Source organism: Neopsephotus bourkii, unplaced genomic scaffold (assembly GCF_033783945.1).
Source record: "Neopsephotus bourkii isolate Nb327-2 ecotype Australia unplaced genomic scaffold, CSIRO-AGI_Nbou_v1 NB_168, whole genome shotgun sequence".
Classification (NCBI taxonomy): Eukaryota; Metazoa; Chordata; class Aves; order Psittaciformes; family Psittacidae; genus Neopsephotus; species Neopsephotus bourkii.
Window position 1 is genome coordinate 750442 of NW_026900684.1, and position 12917 is coordinate 763358.

General features: G+C 41.0%; 1 protein-coding gene across 3 annotated transcripts in view; it reads left to right on the forward strand.

Moving 5' to 3' along the window:
* Positions 1-12917, forward strand: part of CRACD (capping protein inhibiting regulator of actin dynamics) — a 120149-nt gene that overhangs the window by 75968 nt on the left and 31264 nt on the right. Inside the window, exon 2 of one of the 3 annotated variants that reach the window (XM_061370656.1) lies at positions 8769-8937. The exons of the other annotated variants lie outside the window; for them this stretch is intronic. Within the exon in view, the coding sequence (XP_061226640.1) occupies positions 8769-8937 (169 nt within the window). The remainder of the gene's footprint in view (positions 1-8768; positions 8938-12917) is intronic. 3 annotated transcript variants of the gene reach the window in all.

The following is a 12917-nucleotide window of genomic DNA, read 5'->3' on the forward strand; positions in this document are numbered from 1 at the left end:
TTATATCACTTAATTCTCAGAACTTCGAAAGACAACACACAGGCATAAAGTGATCATTTTTGGTTTATTCACCCTGTTTTATGTTACATGTAGAAGTATGCCTGAACTTTTTTTAATATATTTTTAATTCATACAACCTGGTAATTTTGCTTGTGATATGTGGAGCTGCTCAGAAGGCATATGGATAGTTTCCAATCCCTCTCTCGCAATCAGACATCCCTTAGGGGGACATAAGACAAAATGAAAATTTCACTCTCTTCATTTCATCTGACCTATTTAAAACATGTTATCAGTCCATCTGAATCGCAAGGGTAACATTCATATTTGTTGTTGTATATTAAGTACATATATATAGTATATTTATGTTGTATATCAAGTATATTAGACTGAAACTGTACAAAACTGAAAGAAAATCACTTGAAGCCATTCTTTAACACTTGTCAGTCACAATGAATAAAACTCACCCAATTCTTATCTGCTGGTTTTCTTCATTAATTGGTTATTATTGTTCTGAGTAGTTAGAATGTTTTGAAAGTGCTCCTTAAATTACTAGTTTTAGTGTTCGCAGCTGCTGTATGTCACAGTATGTCTTTAATTGTTTTCAGTTTGTGTTAGGCAGCAGAAGTAGAAATACTGTATCTGATCTTGCACCATGACAAGAAATTTTTATCCAATAAGACTGCCATTCATGTGACATTCAGGAAAGAATTTCTTGTGTCAAAACACACCAGCAGTGTATTAGTTTGTTTTTTCCTGTATAAAAGATGGAAAAAAGTCCAAAATATATTGGATGTACCTGCTTGTTGATTTATTAGCACCCAGTGATTTATTAGCCACTTTGGCTCTCCACCCCTTTGCTCAGGTAGTAACCCCAGTCAGTTCCAGGAGCCCTGCCCATAGGATGACATATAAATTCTTTGTAGCTGCACCAGAGTGCTGGCATTATAATATTCCTGTGAACAGCTGGTGTGGCCAGGTCTGTCTTCTCACCCATTCCTAGCTGATTGGGGCTGCATTATTAAAAGAATGCCTCAGCAATATGCCCTAAACAAGTGAGTTTGTACATGATACTTCACCATTGTCTCATATTTCTGTTATCCCAGCCCTCCAGCCATCCAGTCTTTCTGGCATGGTAGTTTGACTCTCCTTTGAGTTCAGGATATTTCTCAACTTTGTCTTATCAATAGACGTCAGTAGCATGCTGTTACTGCCTCTGCCTTATCACTGAAGAGGTTTGGTCTACAAGTTTCACACTCCCTTCATGCAAATTAAGATTTTCTATGGTAAGCCAGTAGTTTCTGTAAGGATGAAATGCTCCTTCTCTCACTGGGGAAAAAGTGGGAAGTGGCATGGTCCAAAAGTGTTGAGCAGTGCAATACAGGGCTTGCTCTAGGAGCTGGCAGGGCAGAAAAAACAGTTCACATAACAAAGTCCCCTGCATGATGTACCAAGAATGATCTTAGTAATAGTGATTTGAGTGTAGGATCCTCACCTGCCAGCAGCTTGTGCCAGCATTGAGGAGGTACAAATGACTGCCAGCAGCTGGGGAGGGGCAGTAGGGAGGTGTTTGGCTTGTTTGGGTTCTATGCCTTGGACTTCGGACTGCTCTGTGGCAGGGCCTCAGGCAGGTCGTTTTGCCTTTGGGAGTTTATCCTTCCATCTGCAGCTTGGCCAGTAGTTCAGGTTTTAAACGCTTTCACACTGGAATTGTCTCATGTAAGAGATGAATCTGCTAAGGGAATCCCAGGTTTTCCTTTGTTTTTCTCTTGAGAATGAAATAATGAGCCAATGTCTCTCTACTACATTGACCTTAGTGTTTAATGCAGATCTGAAAACCTCATATAAACCCCAGCATACCAAAAGGGTCTTCCATCATGAATAACTCGAGTTAAGTCTTTCCTTACTAAAATAAACTTTCTCTCTTCTGTTACATAATGGCTGAATGTTTAGTTGGTGAATCAGAAGCTATTGCGGTCTCTTCCTTTCTAAAAGTCTCACATGCATCACTGAGCCCAGAGCTATTATAAGTAGGTTTTATCTTATCCCATATGTTCTGCAATGCAGCCCAGCACCTCAGTAACATCTACTGCATTTACTTAACCCTTTTGTAAATGTCCTTCTATGTATGAAATCCACCAGATGCTGTCGCCATGCTCAGGATGTGTACCCCAAGTTGTTTTAAACCCCCTGGCCACTAGTTTGTAACCTGTACCTGGGGCTTCCTCCTGGGAGCTGGGAAAGAAGAAGGAAACTTCCATGCCCCAATAAGATTTGCTGCTGAAGTTTCTACAGACTTTCTCATACTGTCTTCCCTGCTGGGAGTCCCCAATATCCCCAGCCTACCCCACACATTCCCAAAGTGACTTGCCTGCTCTAGATTTTGCTGTTTTCTTCAGAGAGCAGTGTCTTCCCCATCCAAAAGGCTGGCAGTAGGATGGATTAGGGAGGCAGGATGTTGGTGCCAAAATAAAGAGTTGGGTGAGGAACATGAGGCTTTCCGACTTCTAGGGCCACTAATTGTGATAATTAATAAAAATAGCAGGCACAGAAATAAAAAAGGTGGCTGGGAAGGTTTTAATTTACAGATGGGAAAAAGGAAAACAGGAGCTCAAAAAGAAAGGGAGGTGAGACCCTTGCCAGAGCAAATGAGATGGAAGAAGTGGATAGGAGCAGTATTTATTTATCTCTAGTTTTGCTGTTTAATGTAATCTATATGTTTTAAAACTCCTCTTTACTCCTTCTCTTCATTAATATATCTTCCTTGCCATTAAAGACCAATGTGCCAGCCCTCAGGTAGCAGAGGTTAAGTACTTTTGCCTTGAAGTGTGTAAAATAAGCTTTTGCTTTCCCTGTTCTTTTGTTGTTGTGTCAAGAGAAACGTTGAAACACCTCCTTCCTTACTCTGGATGATAAAAATATATTATATGGTGTTTGAACATTAACAGACTCTATTATGCTGATTCATGCATGTTTTCTAACAGCTGAGGAGCTCTGCTACATATGGTTTCTTTAGAAGATACAGTACTTGGGAGGAAGAAAGTCACAAAAAGGGCTGGTTTTTATGGAAATATTTTGTTTTCTGCAGGCGGCAAGGGAAAATAGATGTTTCTGGAAAGTAAGGTTGGTACTTGCAGTGTTATGGATACTTTAGGTAGTATTACTAGTTTATATCAGGTAATCCAAGAATACCTCATCTGCTCTGTGTACAAGGTTTGAAAGAAATAGTATCTCTTATAAGATCATTTGATACTCCTGGAAAAACAAGCAAGCATTGGCATGCTATTTTTCCTTTGCTTTCCCTAGGTGTTTCATGAGACTGTTGTGGCTGCACCAATTTGTTGCTTTTGAACCCTCTCAATCTTGTTTTCATTTAATGTTTCTCAAGTATTTGATTTAATCTTTGGTCATATTATATTATCTTATCTCTGTCAGTGTGGGGCTATTACATACTGTCTGGTTTATGATTGTTATGTGCTATCAGTAAATGTCTTGCACAGCCTAACCCATTGCTGGGAAGTTACGATATTGAATGTGAGCGTTTGTCCTTTTTTTAATGTTGATCTTTATTTCCTTTGTATTATCTTAAATATTTCTTCAGGGTCTTTAGTGTTGTGACTGCTTTGTATATCTGGACAGTGTCCATCTGTCAACCCCAGCTTTCTCTTTAGCTACATACAGAAGAGAGGGCAATGGACTGAGGGCAGGTCATGGAGGCAGATGGTGTCCAGAAACCAACTTCCCTGTGAAACCTAATGAGCTCCAATAGGTACAGGAGCTCACGCCTATTTTAAACCATGGGAACATTGCTAAGCAGAGCAGAGCCTGCCCTCCTCCTCAGTGCTCCCAATTTGTTTGTGTTTCCTGGAGGAGTGGAGACACCTCTCTGGGGAGCACTGCTTCTAGCTCTGAATACAAGTGTACCAGCGATAACAAGCAGCTCTGGGGACTCACAGAAATGGATGCACTGAGATGTGGAGTGGGTGGGAAAGCCGGAGGCAAGTGCCAATGCTGCTTTGCACGGGGAAGCTTGGTGCCCTATGAGAACAGAGTGGGCAGGGGGGAGGCAGGGAGGCTTTTTCAGTGAGGAGCTGAAAATGAAGAAATTTGTGTAGATGCATGGCCAACCCAGGGTTCAACAGGGCCCTTGTTGTAGTGGCTGTCCCAAGTTATTTTAAAAAGAGCACGAATACCATTAGCTTAAAATTAAGGTGGAATTTTTTATTACTGATACTAGCAATGTAGAGCATAACAGCCACCTTCTGCTTTAGAGATGTGATTAGAGTTGTCAGTCAAGTTTTCAGTTCCCTTTTTGCTTTGGCTGCTGTACTGTGCCCACAGCCCAGTAACTCACCTGCCCTCTCCCTGCCATGCAGTTTTTAATGTGCATGCGTGTAGATTTCCATTCTCTAAATTCTTTATAGAAACTCCTATTCATTTTAATAATTCATATTCTCATTAATTCAGCCTATTACACCATATTTTATGGCCATTATATTCACTAACAAGGAGCACATTATTTTGGAGACAGCTTCTGTGCAATATCTCATACTACAGACAGGTATTGCAGACAAGTGCTGCATTTTGCATAATGAACAAATATCTGTGAAATCTCTGCAAATCCCATTGCAAACCTGAGGTCTGAAAAATCTTGGCCGCAATGACTTCAACTTTTAAAAGCCACTATAAATCCCGCTTTTGTTTATTTTTCCCCTTAACGATAACCTTTCTACTCACCAGCTGATGCATTTACTTGGAGAGATGTCTTACTGCATGCTTTCTCACCCATCCTACTGTGAGTGTGCCCAGCACTGCAGCCAAGAGGTAAAGATGCAAGGAACCAACACCTTGTTACAGATTTAGTTGTCTCTTCTATGACTGTGTGAGACTTTACTTTTCATGTGAAGCTTGCTTGGCTTAAAAATTACTTTTTTCAGGTGATTCCAGTGGTATTGACATCTCCTCTGCCCCAGCCAGTGGTGCAGCCTCACCTTTGCATTGTGCTTGTTTGGGATACACAGCTTGCTCTTTACAATCATTTAAATCTCCTCCCTCTGCCAGAGAGGTAGTTAAGTCTGTATTTGACCTGTACTTGTGTTGAGGACGCTGTGCAGTTTTTAAGAGGCATCACAGCCTAGGAGTCCCACTGAATTTGGGCGACATTTTAGCAGTTTAACTACAAGCTATCTGATGGGGGCTTGTCAGCTGGTGTGTTGCTAAGACTTTGGTGGAGGCTGTGCCTGATTTACCAGCAATAAAGCCCATTGCACCTGCCTTCATTTTGCCTGGAGAGCACCCTAGAGTGAAATAGAGTGTGACAGAGGGGTAGGTGCTCCTATCAGTCTCTCCACTGTCATTGGGAGTCATTGGGACCATGTGCAGCCTCCACGATGCCAATGCTCTCCGGTATAACTGGCTCTGTGTCAGGCACTTCATGTCTTCATGCAGCTGACAAATTATATGACAGGTTAAAGATTATTCTAATCTGCTCTGCTGCTCTTCTGGAATAAACTGAGAAGGGAGCATTTACCATATGTGCTGTGTTATTCTAGCTAACTATCCAACCTTGTTTATCTGTCGCCTTCACACCTCATGTTTTTTGTGATTTAAAACTGATTTGCTGTTAACTATTTACAGTGATTTGAGCAAGATAGGCTTGTCAAACAGACAGGAAAAAAGATCTAGTTGCTGATTTCTCCTGTTCTCCTGGGGCTTGATCTGCAGGATTCCCATTCCAGTGATTAAGGAGAAAACCAAATAGCCCATGTAAGCAGACTTGTTTCCTGGCTATCTCAGCAATTGTCCTTGACACAAGACAACAGCATAGGATGTCCCAATCTTCAGCCTTTCCTATCCCATTTTTTTCTTTCATATAGACAGGAAGGATGAGTCATGTTTGAGCTCTCACATTAGAGACTGAAAAGTCTTTTGTGCAGGACATTGTCTGTTGCATCGCCAATGTTTAGATTCCTTTTTGTACTTGTTTTACTGTTACAGAAAGCATTTTACCCTGTAGGTGATAGCATCCCACACCTTCATCCATAATACCTTGTGAGAAATTTACATAAATAGACTTTGCCTTAGCAGTCATTCCTTGCCTCCTTAGAAACCTGGAAGGGAAGGCTGCTTCTTATCTCTGCTCTGACAGGATGGGGAATAGTGTGTGCAGCCTGTGCAGAGAAGGGTGTTTGTTGGTTTTGCAATGAGTCATGAAGCCTAATTTAAAGAATTCACACTTAGTAATGTGACAACTGTGATGATGGGGTATGGAGTGGGGAAACAGCTAAGGGACATGTTAAATCACATGGAGAAAAACAAATCTTGGCTGGAGACAACCGTGTTGGCTTTCACCCATTTTTATGAAATGAAAGCTGTGTTGACCTGTCTCATGTGTTCAACACCTAGATGCATAGTTGGTGAATCAGTACAGTAGATTTAGAGTTGATGAGGTAATTCACAGCTATATCTGAAAACCTCCAATGAGGAGGGGACAAGGGTAATGTGGATGAATGACACAGGAAAAACCTCCTTTAAAAATGCTGTAGTTGAATTGATATATGCAGTGAATTACATTAGCCAACAGAAATGCATCACACAGCCTTTCCTTTCAAAGAAGGCTGAGGAAGCAGGCAAGGTGGGAACTGTGGAAAACCAGCTCTTTCACCGAGTCTTGTGTCTGGTACTGATGCTCTCTCCTCTGTATGTGCTACCATTTGATTTATGAGTTTTTGCTGGCAGTCTCTGAGGCATGTGAAGGATTGGAGTAGCTGTGGCCTAGAGCAATAATTTATTTCTTTCTCTGCATGACTGCCTGCCTGTCTGTTAGGGGGTTTGTGTAAGAATATGTTTCTCTAAAGTCAGAATTGAAGATCAAGCAGTTGGCCTGGCTGGAGATGTCAGTGGTCAGCTTATGGAAAGTGGAGCTAGGGGATAGGGAGAATAAACTTCTGAACCTCTTTCTCTTCTACACTGATAAACTGCTGCTTCAGTTGTTTTTCTCATCTGCTCATTGTGGGTCAGCGATTCTGGATGGAAAATTTCTAATGCTGGGCATGAATCTGAGGTTCATAATTCAACTTTTTATTTATGTTGCTACTGGGATGCCTTGTTGTCTTAATGAAGTTGTACAAATGCTCTGTCTTGACTGCTTTCAATGAGAAGAATGATATCTGTGTAAACTTCTTGTGGATCTGTAAAGGAAATGCAGAATCACTATCTGTTGCTTCCGTGATTATATTTCAGTCTAGATTTCCTACTTCATCCATAATTGGATACAGATAGATTCACAGAGTGGCTTTTTTGCTTTTTGTGTAAGTTTGATCCCACACCTGGTTCAATTCAGGCTCGCTGGCACCAGTTTGGGAACCACTTGTCACTGGAAGTAGCCAGATAGGTTTGGGCACATTTTCTCTCTCTTAATACCTTGTAGTTATGCCTCCAGCAACCACAAAGGGGTGTTGCCCAGACGTGGCTTTGCTGTACACGGGTATAGCAAAGTGGAATGAAAAACCTGATGTGGTATTGAAGAATACTATTACCCTATAGAAGATGTTTCATGTTTCCAGCTCAAGTGTTCGTGAGGGAGCCTCTGTGTTTTGCAACCAAACCACTGCTTTCTGCTGAGCAACAGCTTATATGAAGAGTAGAGCATGATGAGGCTGTGTGCATGCATGCAGCCTGGGGAAAAAGCACTGCAGAGATTTAAAGACCTTATGAAAATATTTGTCACCAGTATAACATGATGCTTCTTAAACTGGATTATGACAGGAAGCTAAAAGTTGGTTAAAAAGACCCCCAAAACTACTCAACAAAGTAACTTGTTTTAAGTAGATTCAATGCAAAATTAAGCAAAGTCAGAAAAAAAATGAAGCTCTTTGGCAGTTATGATGTTTAGAAAATCTTTGGTGCATCCCAGACCCAAGAAATTAACCCCTTATTGGCAGTGCTTAACAAGAAACTCTTGGTACTTCTTTTCAATGGATGTGTGGATGTAGGGAAAGTACTTTGAAGCTGCCTTTATTTTCTGCAGTCTTTGGTGGGGGAAAAAGAAGTTTTGTTTTATTCTGGTTAACTTTTTCATTTCTTGTTCCTGTCTTCATGTCATTTTGTCTTTTGCTGTGCTTTTTTTGGTGGAGTTTTTAAAATGTAAGTGTATCAGGGAAGAAATACAGGATCAAATTCTGTCCTCAGTTACTTGGGAAAAAGCAGTCAGAAAAATGTATTGACTTGCTGCTATAAAGCTGGATGTTTATTGAAGTAACCCATTAACCAACAGAATTTTATACTGCTCTCCTTATTAATTTGTAAATTGACTTGTCTAGTTATGAGGCTACGTCAGTAAAATACAGCTGGCTACTTTCAGTGGCTTTTAATTCGAAGCAGAGCATCCAGTACCTGCCAAAGCGAGGTGATCAAAGCAGTGCTTGTATTTAGGAGAAAAGGTCAGAAGTGTGGTGTAAAACCTAAAAATGAGCCTCAGTGTAATTTTATGGCACTGCAAAATTATCTTCTCTCTTCATCCAAATGTTCAGCTGCTTTGATACCTCCAAGCAGATCCTTAAAACCAAGAGCCAATGTTTTGGTGCTCCTACCTTTGCTTTGTCAGTCTGATGTGTCAACAGCAAGCTGCAGCCCTGCATTTACATTGCAAGCGCCAGGCTGCTTTGGGCTGGTGACTTGCTCCTTGACCTCATTCTTCCTTTGAACCTGCTGCCACGGTTCTTGCTCACGAGCTGTGTCCCTCAGCCCTGCGCCTGTCTTGTAATCCGCAGACAAGAAAAAAGCAGGCAAATTCCAGCCTTTCAAGAAGCTCTTTGGCAAGAGGAAGAAAAGAGAGCCTGTGCCAGACTGCGAGGAAGCCAAACTGAAGCCCAGCCACTCCTTTGGCAGCATCTGCGACAGCACCTTCTCCTCCGATGAAGAGGCAAACGGTGGTCTGAGGTAAGCACACAGGGCTGCTGCCAGCCGTGCAAATACAAAGCTTGCTCTCCCTGCTTTTAATGAAATTAAATTCTACCTCTGCTGAGTGGTAGTGAGTTGTACACCACTTCACTTCCTAAGTGTGTGCATCTCAGTGCTCCTCTGAACATGACACCTGCTGCTGTAGACGCTGAGGTCTCGCTTCTTGCATGTGTTACTTACTGGGTACATGTGCCAGTCAGCAAAAAGGAAATCCCAGGGTGAAGCAGAAATGAATTTGAATCTGGCTCCATGATTTAACAGAACTACATAGTGAACACCTCAGCAGAGGTATTAATGGCACCCATGTTTTAAAGTACAGATACTTTATTATGTACTTCTTGCAAGGTGGTATCTCTGGCGCAGGACAGACACATCCTCTTTCAGTCTATCCCGTACAGGTTTTGCATTGTGGTTAGGATTAATTAACTAGGTTAGATAGGCTGCTTTTATTGCTACATGATTTGAATGTAGAGTAGAAGAAAGGGAGAGCAGAGAGGCACTTGGAAATCAGATCATATTCCAGCCTCAAGAGAGGACGACAGAAGGACAGCGTGAGACTTTTTTATAGAAATGGCAGGAGAAAGAAACTGCAGAGTTAATTTGTCAACAATCTCTAACTAGGAACAGAACAGAAAGAAAAACAAAACAAAACAACCCCTCCCCTAAAAAAAAAAAAAAAAAAAAACAACAAAAAAAACCCCAACCAACCCACCACCAAAAAAAAACCAAAAGAAAAACCACCACAACCACAACAGAAAACTAAGGCCAGATGCACAAACTGATCAGGTCATTAATACTTATTTCACTTTCCAACTGAAAGCTCTCAGAGAGGTTAGTTAACTGCAGATCAAAGCCTGATTCTCTGGAAAAGAAGGACCTGTTTCCACTGGGGACTCTGAGTATCTGAAAGTAACAAATAATCCAAGAGGACCAAAAAGCCATACCAAATTCCTCTGCTCAAGAAAGAAATGTGCATCAGGAACATCACTCTGCATGGTATTTTCAGTGGTGCAAAATCATAGCCATGAAAGTTTTTTTTACTGTTATATATTTTTTATAGCTTCTGAGGTTTTTTTGCTCCATTCTGTAAAATTCTGTATGTTCTAGGTTTTCCTTTTGCTTTCTGCATTGCAATCTTGTGCACCTCTTTTGCCTGACTCAACTTGTCAGAAAACCAAGACTGAGCATAGCCACACTGTAGATGCAGATGTGACTGTTATTGCATCGCACTACCTGCAAATCGCTATCAGGGGTTTCCCATTCAGAGTAACTGAAAATGCAGTGCCATGCCCAGAAACAAACAATGATATGGGAACTTGTACCATTCCTCAACAGTGAAATGAAGGTGTGGCAGACCCTTGTGAGACTGTTAAATGCTTTCATTGTTAAATGTGTTACTTTTTTCTAATTGATAAAGGCACTAAATGTAAGCCTCTGGTGGAATAAATCACACCACACAATTTAAATCACAGAGGATTAGGACGTGTGAAGGGTCCCATGTCTCATCTCAAGTGGAACATTTCATTCTGTGCTTATGATTTCTGTTTTAGCCAGCTAGAATACTCAGTCAAAAATTTCTTTTCCCTGTCAGGCTTTGTGGTGCAGATGTGGGTGGGATTTGATACTAATTTTCAGTCTGCAGGTAGTGTTTGCCACATTACTCATCCTAAAACAAGCATAGACGTTCAGTGCAGTACATTAGATTGCTTTGGGGGTGCTTACTTTTGCCACCCCTTTCTGTTTCCAGCATGGCTTCCTCCCACTATGTTTTTTTTTGCCTTTGCTATAATTCCAAATGTTTTTGAATTGAATGCAGAAATAGGCTAAGTAAAATAATATACGTAGATTTTTACAAGTTGTCTGACAGTAAATACATAGCCATACCTTCCACTATTCATATAGACCAGAACAAATATAAATAACTACTAGTATATTTATATAACCAAAATCCTGAGTAGTTTTATAAAACATATGCTTCAAACTTTAAGAATGTATGACAACCTTATAGTTAATGAAGTTCCAATTCTTTAACAGCAGTTCAGGGATGCTCCCATTCCCTTAACAGGGCTATGTTACTTCATCAACCTGTAAAGTACATTAATTTATTACCTGCAGGTGGACTTTGTGCTTTGTTTTAGGGAGAGGAAGTTATTTTGAAAAGATATTAAGGAAGGAAGCTGCTTCATGAAGATAGAGACAAGCAAACAAATGAGCATAAACTAAATAAGTCATCTGTATTGCTTCCAAGACCTAAGCTAGTATTTCACTCCATGCTGTATTGGCTTACAAGCCTGCCCAGAGCTAATGAACAAATTTCTAATGGAGACTGTGCCGACTGGGTGATGCAGACATACCAGGAGCAATTTAGGTAATCTGCATACGATGTAGATTGACTTGCTGAGTTGGAAGCAGCCTGAGACATCTACTTGTCCATCCTTTCTTAACAGATACTTCCTGGACTCATCAGATGTTAATAACTTACCTAGTATCCTGATATATGCACACATCAGTCTATTTATTCATTCCTGCTGTTTTGCAATTCTCAGGTGGGAGGTTTCCTACTGCACTTTTTCTTGTCCTGTTTTGTGAAGGACTGGATTTCCTTTTCCCACTTTTTTATAGCCTTTACTGAGTTTGCAATGTTAAAACCTGTATTCAAGTAACTTTCTGTCCTAACCATATGACCCGGGAGATAGAAATGCTTATTACCAGACAAGTTAAGTTGTGTTTGTGGAGCATCACTGAAGTCTCCAAAAGCTATTGTTCTAAAGCTATGATTTGGCACTTTATAAGATTTTATATTTGTCTTATTTGCCACTTGACTCTGATCAAGCATTGTGAGGACATACCCAAAAAGGCACCAGGGTGGTGCCCTACAGAATGTTTGTCATTCTGGGTTGATGTCCAGAGGCAGCAGTGTTAATTTTTTGTTACACAGGGTACAATAGAGTGCCTTTACTTGAGCTGAACGCAGTATTTCAAAGGACCTGCAATTAGACCTGTCAGGTCTTCAAGGCTGAAGTGTGACAATATTGACCTTCTTACAGGAAAAAGCCTCTCGGCAGACTTCAATTTTTGAATGTGCCTGTCCATGAAATGGGACCCCTTTATTTGCAGCGTTGGGCATTTCTGTGTGAAGCAATGTAGACCAACAGTAAAAACTGATCTGTCTACCTGCTTGCAGCTTCAAAGAGCTCCCAAGATACATTCCTCTGTCACATCTGATTTCCATACACTGGGGTTTCTTTTTTTGTTGCTTATTAGCCTGGTTTCTGCAATTTGCTTTTGTCAGTTTCCTTATTTTCTTTGTAAGTGCCCCATTTTGAGTGCACTGGAGACCTCATCTTGGCAGCACTCTGATTCCAGCAAGTATCTCTTCAAGCTCAAACAGAGCATATGGACATTGTATGGCTTTTAGAAACAAAGCACGCTTGGATTTTCCTCACTTGTGTCAGCTCCCTTCCTTTCCTTCTTTATGGCTAAATGCAGTCACTATATAGCACTTATTTCTGCCAAGACTAACTTAGACTTTTTGCTTCCTTTTCTGTACATTTTGCCATATTTTAGAGCAAATTTTGCATAAACATATGTTGCCGTTTGATAGAATAGTGTCACACGCAGTGAATTGCCAGGTCAAGTGTGAAAATTGGACCATTTTGAGCCCTGTTCCTTCCAGTAGCCTGCATATTTCTATGACTGGTGAATTACCCACAATCCTCAAGCTATGTGAGAGATTCTCTTGCAGGATTACAGAGTGATGCTTTCTTCACTCTGCATACTGAGATGTTCTGAGATAGACAATCCGGGGAGTAATTACATAAAATTCATGTGCCAAGAACAGTCTAGTCCCACCTCATTCCCTTCTTGTCAGACAGCAGCAAGGGCATGGCTGCTCCCTCAGGGAAGGTGAGAAGAGCACCAGGGTGCATCCCACTGCATGGCAGGGGCTTTGTTTCCCA